The sequence below is a fragment of the Aquarana catesbeiana genome, linkage group LG05 (assembly GCF_042186555.1).
Source record: "Aquarana catesbeiana isolate 2022-GZ linkage group LG05, ASM4218655v1, whole genome shotgun sequence".
NCBI classification, from domain to species: Eukaryota; Metazoa; Chordata; class Amphibia; order Anura; family Ranidae; genus Aquarana; species Aquarana catesbeiana.
This window is the reverse complement of record NC_133328.1, coordinates 393,612,119-393,625,933: the sequence shown is the minus strand read 5'-3', so window position 1 is coordinate 393,625,933 and position 13,815 is coordinate 393,612,119. Positions and strand designations below refer to the sequence as shown.

Sequence of the window (13,815 nt, the reverse complement as noted above, 5' to 3'; positions counted from 1 at the left end):
TGTCAGGAGGGATTTTGTCCTACTCCTCTTTGCAGATACTCTCCAAGTCATTAAAGTTTTGAGGCCGATGTTTGGTAACTTGAACCTTCAGATCCCTCCACATATTCTCTATGGGATTAAGCTCTGGAGACTGGCTAGACCACTCCAGGACCTTAATATGCTTCTTCTTGAGCCACTCTTTTGTTGCCGTGGCTGTGTGTTTTGGGTCACTGTCCTGCTGGAATACCCATCCGCAACCCATTTTTAATGCCCTGGCTGAGGGATGGAGGCTCTCACCCAAGATTTGATAGTACATGGCCCCATCCATCGTCCCTTTGATGCAGTGAACTTGTCCTGTCCCCTTAGCAGAAAAGCACACCCAAAACATGATGTTTCCACCTCAATGTTTGATGGTGGGGAAGGTGTGCTTGGGGTCATAGGCAGCATTCCTCCTTCTCCAAACACGTTGAGTTGATGCCAAAGAGCTCGATTTTGGCCTCATCTGACCACAACATTTTCATTCAGTTCCCTGAATAATTCAAATTCAAATATTCTAATAATTCAAAAATAATTAATTAGTAAAATTCAGACGGGCTTGTACATGTGCTTTCTTGAGCAGGGGGACCTTGCGGGCGCTGCAGGATTTCAGTCCTTCAAGGCGTAGTGTTACCAATTGTATTCTTAGCGAGTATGGTCCCAGTTTCCTTGAGATCATTGAGAAGTTTCTCCCGAGTAGTTCTTTAAGACCCCTTTCACACTGGAGGCGTTTTTCAGGCACTACAGCGCTAAAAATAGATAGCACAGCGCCTGTAAAAAGCCTCAGCTGCAAAACCAGTGTGAAAGCCCGAGTGCTTTCACATTGGGGCGTTGCGTTGGCATGGCATCACAAAAAGTCCTGCCAGCAGCTTCTTTGCAGCGGTGTAGGAGCGGTGAATACACCTCTCCTCCACCGCTCCTGCCCATTGAAAACAATGGGGCAGCGCCGTGATACCGCCGGCAAAGCACCGCTGCAGCGGCATTTTACGGGCGGATTTAACCCCTCTTCGGCCGCCAGCGAGGGGTTAAAACCGCCCCATTAGCGGCCGTATAGCGCCACTAAACCTATGGTAAAGCGGTGCTAAAAATAGCGCCGCTTTATCGCTGACGCCCGGGGCGGCTCATTGTGAAAGGGGTCTAAGAGAGCCTAATCTTAGCTCATTGTCTGTATAGAAGACACCTGGGAGCCAGAAATCTTGCTGATTAATAGGGTATCAAATACTTATTTCTAGGTGTGCACCAAATGGAAATTTTGGTGCCAAAACCAAAAATGACAGTTTTTAAAAAATATTTAGATTTTTATGTATAAATTGTATTATAGTCGACTTTCTAATTACTATCAATTTAAATTAATATGAATTTATTGTTGGCCATTATTGGCACCTTTAGTGCAAGAAAGGGCAAGCAAAATGCAGTCTGCAGTCTCTAACCATCTCTTGCATCATGTCCTTGGTCTCTAACCATCTCTTCCATCATGTCCTCGGTCTCTAACCATCTCTTGTATCATGTCTGCAATCTCTTACTTAAACACACTAAAAGTATTAGCAAAATTTCCATTCGGTGCACCTCTAGCAGAAATGCTAAAAGAGATCAATCCACCCTCACCAGTGCCTGTCAGATGCAGCCTACCAGTCAGATGCAGCCTAGCCTGTGCCCACCAGATGCAGCCTGCCTATTTTTGTTGTCATTCTGTCTCTCACTGTTAAAATAAACCTACCATTAAACTATAGACTGATCATTTGTCAGTGGGCAAATGTACAAAATCAGCAGGGGATCAAATACTTTTTTCCCCCCACTGTACCTAGATGCCTGATCGGCAACTGGCTCAGCCTCTCAGCTCGCCACTAGGAGTGAGCCAGCCAGCCAGCCATTTCCACCCCAATCACCACTCTGCTCAGAACAGATCGAGAACTGACTGATCAACAGTCATGTGATTACTCAGTTCTGTTCCTGTGGGGAAAGTCAGATGATGCAGCAGGAAGGCTGGTATGGATGGGTTTTTTTCCCCCCATTCCCAAACTTCTCCTTAAGGCTAGGTTCACATATATGCAAGTCTGGTTTTGGTGCAGAGTCTGTTGTGGTTTCCATTCAGTGGTTCGGGTGCAAATTTGACACAGAAATTAGGTCAAAACACATCCATTTTGCATATACAGTGGGGACAGAAAGTATTCAGACCCCCTTAAATTATTCACTCTTTGTTATATTGCAGCCATTTGCTAAAATCATTTAAGTTAATTTTTTTTCCTCAATGTACACAGAGCACCCAATATTGACAGAAAAACACAGAATTGTTGACATTTTTTTTATTAAAAAAGAAAAACTGAAATATCACATGGTCCTAAGTATTCAGACCCTTTGCTCAGTATTTAGTAGAAGCACCCTTTTGATCTAATACAGCCATGAGTTTTTTTTTGGGAAAGATGCAACAAGTTTTTCACACCTGAATTTGGGGATCCTCTGCCATTCCTCCTTGCAGATCCTCTACAGTTCTGTCAGGTTGGATGGTAAACGTTGGTGGACAGACATTTTTAGGTCTCTCCAGAGACGCGCCATTGTGTTTGGGTCAGTCAGGGCTCTGGCTGGGCCATTCAAGAACAGTCACAGAGTTACTGTGAAGCCACTCCTTTGTTATTTTAGCTGTGTGCTTAGGGTCATTGTCTTGTTGGAAGGTAAACCTTCGGCCCAGTCGGAGGTCCTGAGCACTCTGGAGAAGGTTTTCGTCCAGGATATCCCTGTACTTGGCCGCATTCATCTTTCCCTCGATTGCAACCAGTCGTCCTATCCCTGCAGCTGAAAAATACCCCCACAGCATGATGCTGCCACCACCATGCTTCACTGTTGGGACTGTATTGGACAGGTGATGAGCAGTGTCTGTTTTTCTCCACACATACCGCTTAGAATTAAGGCCAAAAAGTTCTATCTAGGTCTCATCAGACCAGAGAATCCTATTTCTCACCATCTTGGAGTCCTTCTCCCCCGACAGCTCAGTTTGGCCGGACGGCCAGCTCTAGGAAGGGTTCTGGTCGTCCCAAACGTCTTCCATTTAAGAATTATGGAGGCCACTGGGCTCTTAGGAACCTTAAGTCCAGCAGAAATTTTTTTAACCTTGGCCAGATCTGTGCCTTGCCACAATTCTGTCTCTGAGCTCTTCAGGCAGTTCCTTTTGACCTCATGATTCTCATTTGCTCTGACATGCACTGTGAGCTGTAAGGTCTTATATAGACAGGTGTGTGGCTTTCCTAATCAAGTCCAATCAGTATAATCAAACACAACTGGACTCAAATGAAGGTGTAGAACTATCTCAAGGATGATCAGAAGAAATGGACAGCACCTGAGTTAAATATATGAGTGTCACAGCAAAGGGTCTGAATACTTAGGACCATGTGATATTTCAGTTTTTCTTTTTTAATAAATCTGCAAAAATGTCAACAATTCTGTGTTTTTCTGTCAATATGGGGTGCCGTGTGTACATTAATGAGGAAAAAAAAATGAACTTAAATGATTTTAGCAAATGGCTGCAATATAACAAAGAGTGAAAAATTTAAGGGGGTCTGAATACTTTCCATCCCCACTGTATGTGAACCGAGCCCTAGCCCTGGTTCACATTGATGCGATTTGGCATGCGATTTGACATGTCAAATCACAAGCCAAATCGGCAGCAATGGCAGCGTCCGAATCGGTGCAACGCTGCACTGATTCCCAAAAGTAGTTTCTACTTTTGGCGATTTCGGGGTGCAATTTCCATTGACAACCCGCACAGATGTCTCTGAAGTCTCCTCAAAGTCGGGACTGATATATGGGAATGAAATCGTGCGAGTTTACATTTCATTCCCGCAGTTAGTGTGAACCGGGGCTAATGCTATTCTTTTTTGCAGAAATGCCCAAATGCTCAATGTCATTTTTTTTTTTGCCAGATACTTTATTTTAAAGATTTAAAGTTCGTATATAGAAAAGAGAAACAGTGTGCAAATAAATATATGGTATTATTTCAGCTTTACAGAATACATAAGTCTGCTAATAACCGGACAAGATTATTTCAGAATACCCAGTACACCTTATAAGCATGAAAACGCCGCTCACCATAACCGATCCTAGTGTGGATGTGTTCATGTGAAAGCATCAGTCAATGCCGCTCCTCCTGAGGCTTTCACATGAACACATCGACACTACGATTGGCTATGGTTAGCGGTGTTTTCATGATTATATGTTCATTGATCACTGGATTATTTTCTCTTACGCTGGCATCCCTACTATTCTGAGTGCCAATATAGGGCCTTGCACCTCAAACTGGAGCGGCACCACCAAATACTAATGCCCTTATCTAGTACACCTTAGCATTTATGAGCAGCAAACAAGAAATGGGAAAGAATAAAGAGGAATGGAGGGAGAGGGGATGGGGAGGGAGAGGGAGAGGGGATGGGGAGGGAGAGGGAGAGGGGATGGGGAGGGAGAGGGAGAGGGGATGGGGAGGGAGAGGGAGAGGGGATGGGGAGGGAGAGGGAGAGGGGATGGGGAGGGAGAGGGAGAGGGAGAGGGAGAGGGAGAGGGGATGGGGAGGGAGAGGGAGAGGGAGAGGGAGAGGGAGAGGGAGAGGGAATGGGGAGGGAGAGGGAGAGGGAGAGGGGATGGGGAGGGAGAGGGGATGGGGAGGGGGAGGGGGGGAGGGGATGGGGAGGGGGAGGGGGGGAGGGGATGGGGAGAGGGGATGGGGATGGGGAATGGGGAGGGGGAGAGGGGATGGGGAGGGGGAGAGGGGATGGGGAGGGGGAGAGGGGATGGGGAGGGGGAGAGGGGATGGGGTCGTGAAGAAAAAAAAAAAAAAAAAAAAAAGGAAATAAACTTGGTAAATTATAACATAAGCACCTCCATGCACTGTTTGAAAGAAGCGTGCCTTAACCTCTTCAATTGCAGACAGAATGACATAAAGAGATTGAAAAGGCCCAAGTCTCACAGCAAATGAAAATCCATATACTATGACAATCTTACATTGATGGTAAGCCTGATGTTTCTGCACTAGAAGATAGTAAAATTTGTCTCTAATCAAGTCCACAGGTGCAACACTTGGAGTATTCAGCATTGTCATGGTTTTTGAATGGTAACTCAACATATAATGGTGTAAAAGAACACAAATACAAGCCAGGTTTTGTGGGTTTTTTACATTTATAATAGAAGTTGATGCTTAAATATAGGAATCATGTAATTCAGAGATTTTCTGTTTGCAACATTTTACCTAATAATGCAACACCATTACATTGTATGACTGGATAATATGTTAGTTTATACCTTTTGCTCACTGAAAAGCTCCTGTTTGCGTTTCCTCTTCTCTTTTAAGAGGGTCTTCTCTCTGGTAAAGAAAAGTGTTCTCAGTTTGTTTTAGTGATCATAGATGTTTTAAAAACATTTTTAAGCAAAATCACAGGAAAGAATATATGATTGCCATGGCCAACATGAGACTTTATTCAATTTTATAATGAATTAGATAAACAGTGCTGTACACAGGATCAGCGCACTTATAGTCCACTGAGAGCTACAAGCTCAGCTGGCACAATGACAGGACTTAATAGTTTATTCATTCACAGATCTCTGAATAAATGATGCGGCTGTGCGGGCGAAGTCCAAACTACCGTGACAATTTGAAAAGTGACATGCAGCTTCGGAGGAGAGGAACTCCCGCCGGCTGTAAAGAGGGGCTCGGGGGATGTGGGCTTGAGTGCTTAGCAACATGTTCTACCCTAAACACAAGTGTAACATATTGCTAAATGTGGAGATAGTGTTTATACTATATTTACTGTGCTTCAGCTATGAATGAACACAGAAGTGATCAGTACCGATCACTAATAATGTTTACTCAAGACAGGAAAGATGCAGAGCAGGGGAGGTCAGTGAACATGTCTCTCATATTTACCAGCACCCCACCTCTCCTCCCTCACTCCAGATAACAGCTTTTAATTAGCAGCATCTGCTAGATAGTTCTGCCACAAATTCATGGTCACTGAAGAGACCATGAGCTTTAAGGATAAGTTCACTTTTTGTAACATGTTACACCCATATTCAGGATGTAACATGTTACTAATGCAAACCCCCCCCGCGGTATATCTGCCTGCGCATATTGGAGGTACAGGCTACACAGAGTCTGCAGGACCGTGGCATTACACCCACTATCTGCTGATCATAGGTGCAATGCTTTACAGGTCCCTAAAAAAATGAAAATTAATAAATTGATATTTTTTACCTGCAAAAAAAAAAAAAAAATGTACACTTTTTTTGTAAAAGTGAACTTATCCTTTAAAGGAGAAGTCTAGCCTGGGCTTCTCCTAAGGGTCACAGGAGTGCAATTCATTGTGCACGTCACTGCCACCAGTCGAGGCACCACGTCAACCCAACTTCCCAAGTCTGGATCCGCCAGCTGCCTTGATTGATGGCAGTCTCAGCATCTCAGTGAGCCACTGAGATGGCCGCTCCCCTCCACAGCTCATCGCTCCAATGAGCATGGATAAGCAGACCAGGAGTGATGCTGACTGACAGTCAGCATCGCTCTGCTCGGGGAGGAGTGAGAACCGAGCCAACGGTGGTGTTCGGTGGCTCGGTTCTCAGTGCAAAGATGCCGGGGGACAGCTGCAGCATCGTTCTGATGCTCCATCCATGGAGGCAATTATGATTAGCAAAAAAAAAACATTCTTCTCTTTTAAAGCGTAACTAATCTCAAGCAAACCATTTTATTTTGTCCCTCCCCCTTACACAAATATTAACTGCTTTCCAAATGTTACCTATGGATTGCTTTTGTGCTAACAAAACTGCACTACCAGATTTCCAATCTAAGCTGGGCCCTGGTAACTCATGGGATTGCTACATTACAGCTATCCCAGGAGACAGTGGGTTACTAAGCTTACTAAGGCACACATGCTGCAGATTTTCAATACATGCACACAAATGCAGCATTTGTGCGCATGCAGAGAAATCCACCACCCTGGACAGATACACTGCCAGTCTCCTCCAGCTCCCAAACGCCTGGAAGAGACCAGTGACACATTTATGCATGGGAAGGTTCTTTAAAAATGGTGGCGCGGAAAAGGGGTGGGGGGGGAGGCAATTCAAAAGTGGTTTAATTCTGCTTTAAGGCAGAAGGGGGAATGCAGTTTATGTAAGGTATACTCAGTTCGCTATATGTTGGTGGCAGTGGAAAGGTAAACACTGCTTTACAGAAAACACACTATTATCCCAGTAAGCAAGGTTGTATTAATGCATTGCAGAGTTACAGGCAGGGGAACAATGAGAGGAAGCTGATCTTTTTCTCTTTCTAGACATCCTCTGCTGCTCCAGCATATAAAATGACAGTGCAAAGCCTGCCCTCAGAGAGCTGCTCTTCAATTCAGCCTCAGAATTTGCAGACGAAGAGAACTTAAGTTGTGTGTAGGAGAATGGCTTTAGAGTGCTGTTTGTTGACATATGCTGAGGCTGGGTTCAAGAGCACTTCTCTGAAGTAGTCTCAGTGCTGTCATTCTGCTGCAACCTAACCGAGAGCATCCAGAAAAAACATTTTTTTTTTACAAAACCAAACTGTCCCATTCTTCTTATTTTTCCCACAATTCTAATTCTGGACAGTGATTTGTTGACAGTATAGGAGCAAGAGTGTGTTCAAAGAATAATAAAAACAAACATATTTTATCTGGTGACATGGTCTCTTTAACCACTTGCCAACTGGCTCACACAGATATACGTCGGCAGAATGGCACAGACAGGCATATTAACGTACCTGTACATTGCCCTTTAAGACGCAGGATTGTGAGCGCGTGCGCCCGCCACGAGCTCCATGAGTGTGATCACAGGTCTCTCAGACTCGATGTCCGTGAGGATACCCACGATCGTCTCACGGAGAGGAAGAACGGGAAATGCTGATGTAAACAAGCATTTCCCCATTCTGCCTAGTGACAAGACACTGATCACCACTCCCTGTGATTGGGAGCGGTGATCAGTGTCGTGACACACGTAGCCCATCCCCCCTAGTTAGAACATATCCCTAGGACACACTTAACCCCTTCAGCGCCCCCTACTGGTTAACCCCTTCACTGCCAGTCACATTTACACAGTAATCAATGCATTTCTAATCGCACTGATCGCTGTATAAATGTGAATGGTCCCAAAATAGCGCCAAAAGTGTCCGATCTGTCCGCCATAGTGTCGCAGTCACAATAAAAATCGCTGATCACCGCCATGACTAGTAAAAAAAAAAAAATTAATAAAAATGCCATAAAACTATCCCCTATTTTGTAGACGCTATAACTTTTGCGCAATCCGAATGCTTATTGCGATTTTATAGCAAAAAGTAAAAAATATTGCATTTTTTTCCAAAATCATCGCTCTTTTTTTGTTTATAACGCAACAAATAAAAACCGCAAAGGTGATCAAATACAACCAAAAGAAAGCTCTACTTGTGGGGAAAAAAGGACGTCAACTTTGTTTGGGAGCCACGTCGCACGACCGCGCAATTGTCAGTTAAAGCGACACAGTGCCGAATCACAAAAAGTGCTCTGGTCTTTGGCCAGCCAAATGGTCCGGGGCTGAAGTGGTTAACCACCTCAATATTGACATATTTTAAAGATACACGGGCTGCCAGTTAAGGATGAGTTCCGGCAAACTCGCACACCCCACGTGCAGAGCCCGCCAGGAAGTCGGCTCTGCACAGCGCTGATCACAGGCAGTGAGACATTTCCCAATCTCTGCAGCCACGTATCGGGACAATTTCTTACTGCCTGTGATTAGCGATGTGCAGTGCCGACTTCTGGGTGGCTCTGCACGTGGGGTGTGCGAACACGCTGGAACACATCCTTACTGCCAGTGTGCCTCTGACCTGAGCGGTCACTAGCACTGATCAGAATGATGATGCAGACAAGAGTAGCTCTGTGCCTTGTGATCCAATCACAGGTGTAAACCGTAGTGGTTATAGACATTCACAATGGAGGAAGCTCCCCTTCCTTATACATGAGATGTTTGGCAAATGGGTAAGTACGGCGGCAAAGCGGCTCTTTTATGCCGGATCACATACCTATAGCATGATTTTGGCACTTCCAGGTAGGTGGTGCGCGCGCATGCCGCTGTGGCTGTGCTGTGATTAGACACAGCACATGATACTCAGCGGGTGCCGGTCAATAGATGTCTGCTGGCACACGCTGATAGGCGAGGAGACACACAGGAAAGAGCTCTACCTATGTAAACAAGGCATAGCTCTGTTCTGCCAGCAGGGATGTGGTGGATTTTGTTTCCCTGCAAAGCAAGGAATATAATTCACCAGCTCCCTTATTAAAAACACATAGTAAACACAAAAACACTGGTTAGGCACACATGTAACCCTTTGATCGCCCCTTTGATGTTTAACCCTTCCCAGCCAGTGTCATTAGTACAGAGACAGTGTATATTTTTAGCACTGATCATTGTGTCAGTGTCATTGATTCCCACAAAGCGTCATTTAGTGTCCAATTGTCCACCGCAATATCGCAGTCCTGCTATAAGTTGCTAAATGCCGCCATTACTAGTATAAAAAAAATAAATAAAAATTTGTAGGCGCTAAAACTTTTGCGCAAACCAATCAATATATAAGCTTTTTGGGATTTTTTTTATCAAAAATATGTAGCAGAATACATATTGGCCTAAATTGATGCAGAAATTCGACTTTTTAAATTTTCTACATTTTTTTATTGGATGCGTTTTAAAGCAGAAAGTAAAAAAAAAAAAAACTTTTTTTTTCAAAATTGTCTGTTTTTTTTTTTTTGTTTATAGCACAAAAAATAAACACAGAGGTGATCAAATACCACCAAAAAAAAAAAAAAAAAACTATTTGTGGGGGAAAAAAAGGACATCAATTTCATTTAGGTACAGTGTCTCACAACTGCCCAACTGTCAGTTAACCGCCAGCCGACCAGCCAATGCAGTTATACTGCGGCAGGTTGGCACGGCTGCGCAAATCGCCATAGCTATACGTTGTTCCCTAAAGTCGCCATAGCAGGCGTGCGCCACGTGTCCCTAGAGCCGATGTGCATTGCCGGTGGGTGCAATGTCCGCCAGGCACCAGTGATTGCTTGTGACAGAACGAGAACAGGGATGTGTGTGTGTAAACACATAAATCCCGGTTCTCTCAGAGGAGAGGAGACAGAACGTGTGTTCGTACTAAGTAGGAACACCGATCATTCTCCTCCCCTAGGCAGTCCCATCCCCCCTACAGTTAGAATACGCCTAGGGAACACAGGTAACCCCTTGATCGCCCCCTAGTGTCAACCCCTTCCCTGCCAGTGACATTTATACAGTAATCAGTGGCTATTTTTAGCTCTGATCGCTGTATAAATGTCAGTGGTCCCAAAATAGTGTCAAAAGTGTCCGATCTGTCCGCCGCAATGTCGCAGTCCTGATAAAAATCGCAGATCACCGCCATTACTAGTAAAAAAAAAAAAAAAAAAAAAAAAAAGACAAATCTAAAAACATTTGCGCAAACCAATCAATATATGCTTATTGCGGATTTTTTTTACCAAAAATATGTAGAAGAATACATATCGGCCTAAACTGAAGAAGAAATTATTATTTTTTTATTTTTGGGGGATATTTATTATAGCAAAAAGTACAAAATAGTGTTTTGTTTTTTTTCAAAATTGTTGCTCTTTTTTTTTTTTTTTTTTTTTTATTATAGAGCAAAAAATAAAAACCGCAGAGGTGATCAAATACCACCAAAAGAAAGCTCTATTTGTGGGGGAAAAAAGGACATAAATTTTGTTTGGGTACAACATCGCACGACTGCACAATTGTCAGTTAAAGCGACATAGTGCCGTATCGCTAAAAAATGGGCTGGTCAGGAAGGGGGCAAATCCTTCCGGGGCTGAAGTGGTTAAAGTAACGCAGCGCCATCCTTTTTATAGGTTGGGGGATAATACAAAGTCTATCGTGAACGCACTGATAATGCAGAGTCTATATAGTGAACGCACTGATAATGCAGAGTCTATATAGTGAACGCACTGATAATGCAGAGTCTATCGTGAATGCACTGATAATACAGAGTCTATAGTGAATGCACTGATAATACAGAGTCTATAGTGAATGCACTGATAATGCAGAGTCTATAGTGAATGTACTGATAATGCAGAGTCTATAGTGAATGCACTGATAATGCAGAGTCTATAGTGAATGCACTGATAATACAGAGTCTATAGTGAATGCACTGATAATGCAGAGTCTATAGTGAATGCACTGATAATGCAGAGTCTATAGTGAATGTACTGATAATACAGAGTCTATAGTGAATGCACTGATAATGCAGAGTCTATATAGTGAATGCACTGATAATGCAGAGTCTATAGTGAATGTACTGATAATGCAGAGTCTATAGTGAATGCACTGCTTCCACCTTTGTTCTACACGGTACATCCTGCAGACTGGGAGATGCACCCACAGAACACACACATATTACAAGACGGATGATTGCGTCCTTCTGGCCGCTCATTCACCTGCCGGCCACCTCCCTCCTCGTGCGGGCGTTCTGCTCCGCCTGGCTTCTAGCATTCTGGAAAGTGACCTCCTCCGGCGCCTCATCATTTTCACTCTCCAGCTCCGGAGTCATGCTGCTGCCACACAACACACACTTCAGCTGAGCGCAGGAAGCGGAAGAGCGCTGCGAGTACAGCACACTACCTGCTGGAATATCCCGAATAGCGACCTCTTCTGGCCGGCTGACCGAAACCCTTGGTCGAAACACTAGAGCTCCGGAAGTGAGGCGCACCGCTTACTGGAATGTCCACTTTCTCATACACAGCGACACCCGCAGCCCTGTATGACCGAGACAAGCGCTAAGGCGCATTGCACGCTTGAATGACATCTATCTCGCAGGGCGACACTTGCTGCTCAGGATGACCATAACATCTAAGTAGAATGTTGTATTCATGGGTTACCGTGGCTGAGACTCCACAAAATGTTTAGATATATAATGGGGTATGGCGCTCCCTTTAGGATAAATGGGATGGTGTAATGGGAGGGAGGTTTTATTGTATAGTCCCTTGCTTCTAGAACCAATTTTATACCTCCAACTATGCCCCTAGTGGTGGTACAAATTACCACCAACCCTATTAAGTGCAAAAAAAATCTAATGTGCAACAGTGCAGTCTTCAGTGAGAAAATTAACCATTCCCAAATTCATAACTCATACATGTGACCACACTAGAAAAAACAAAACCAAACAGTTCCAAATACATGAATCATACCTGTGACCACACTAGAAAAAAGGGGGTTGTATGCTGGACCCCTAATTTTGTGATAGATCTTCCCCAACAAGCCAACATTGACTTATTAGCAAAGACCATGCAGTACACCTTGTAGCAAATCAAATTAATTAATAGTATAATTTATATAATATAAACAGTGGTCATAGTCCTAAGTGTGCTAAATCATTAGAATTCAGCAGACCCCCTCCAGGTGCATCTTTACTCAATTAGTGCAAGTGTGTGCAAAACAATTAATATTAAATAGTCATAGTCCATATAGTAATCAGAGTCTTACATCCAATATTCAAAATTATTTCCAAAGAAACTGTGACTGGGGTGCTCTCAGATGATAATGGTGACTTGTTGTGCTCCCCCTCACGGGTCCCCACTCACCGAATCCCGCAACCCCAAAAGGGGCAAACAGCATAGGGTATCACGGCCACAAGCTCCTCTCCACCACGATCATCTGGGGTATCCAAATTGGTCTCCGCTCACCGTGTTGTATTTAAGGTATGTTCCCACTGGCTCCCTTTATCTCCAACAGACCTGTCTGTTCCCCAGGACACCAGGCGAGCGCCATACCCCATTATATATCTAAACATTTTGTGGAGTCTCCTTAGGGAAGCTTCTTTAGGGGGGCTGCACACCTTACATTCTGTCCTAAGCGCAGCGGTTCCATACATACTTAATACCGTGGCTGAGAGTCTCTTCCACTCGTGGTGTTATCTGACTAAACTTATATCTCCCAACTTCCTCTGCCCCAACCCGAAGCTCCCATCTTTCTCTGACCAAATCCATACCTCCCAACTTTCCCTTACTAAACCCATACACCTTAACCTTCTCTGACCAAATCCATACCTCCTATTGTTCCCTGACTAAACCCATATTTCCCAACATTCTCTGACTAAATCCATACCTCCAAACTTACACTGACTAAACCCACACCCCCAACCTTCCCTGGCCAAACCCATATTTCCCATCTTTTTATGACCAAACCTATACCTCCAACCTTCTCGGACCAAACCCATATTTCCCTGACCAAACCCATATCCCCAAACCTTCTGTACCCAAACCCATATTTCCTAACTTTCCCTGACCAGAGCCATACCTCCCAGCTTTCTCTGACCCAACCCATACCCCCAAACCATCTCTGACCAAACCCAAATTTCCCAACTTTCCTTGACCAAACCCATACCTCCCAACTTTCTCTGACCCAACCCATAGCTCCCAGCTTTCTCTGACCCAACCCATAGCTCCCAGCTTTCTCTGACCCAACCCCATACCTCCCACCTTTTGCTGATTAAACCTATACCCCTCAACCTTCTCTGACCAAATTTATACCTCACAACTTTCCCTGACCAAACCCATATTTCCAAACTTTCTCTGGCCAAACCTCTACCTCCCAACCTTCTCTGACCGAATCCATACCTCCGAACTTTCACAGAGTAAACCCACACACCCCAACCTTCTCTGACCAAACCCATATCTCCCAACTTTCCTTGGAAAAAAAACCATATCCCCAAACCTTCTCTGGCTAAACCCATAGTTCCCAATTTTCTCTGAT

General features: G+C 44.2%; 1 protein-coding gene across 1 annotated transcript in view; it reads right to left on the bottom strand.

Annotated features, from left to right (window-relative positions):
• Window positions 1-11,697, bottom strand: part of NOL7 (nucleolar protein 7) — a 41,294-nt gene extending 29,597 nt beyond the window's left edge. Inside the window, exons 1-2 of the mRNA XM_073631083.1 lie at window positions 11,502-11,697; window positions 5,299-5,359 (exon numbers count right to left, since the gene is read on the bottom strand). Coding sequence (XP_073487184.1) covers window positions 5,299-5,359; window positions 11,502-11,614 — 174 coding nt within the window. The 5' untranslated portion in view covers window positions 11,615-11,697. The remainder of the gene's footprint in view (window positions 1-5,298; window positions 5,360-11,501) is intronic.
• Window positions 11,698-13,815: the final 2,118 nt, after the last annotated feature.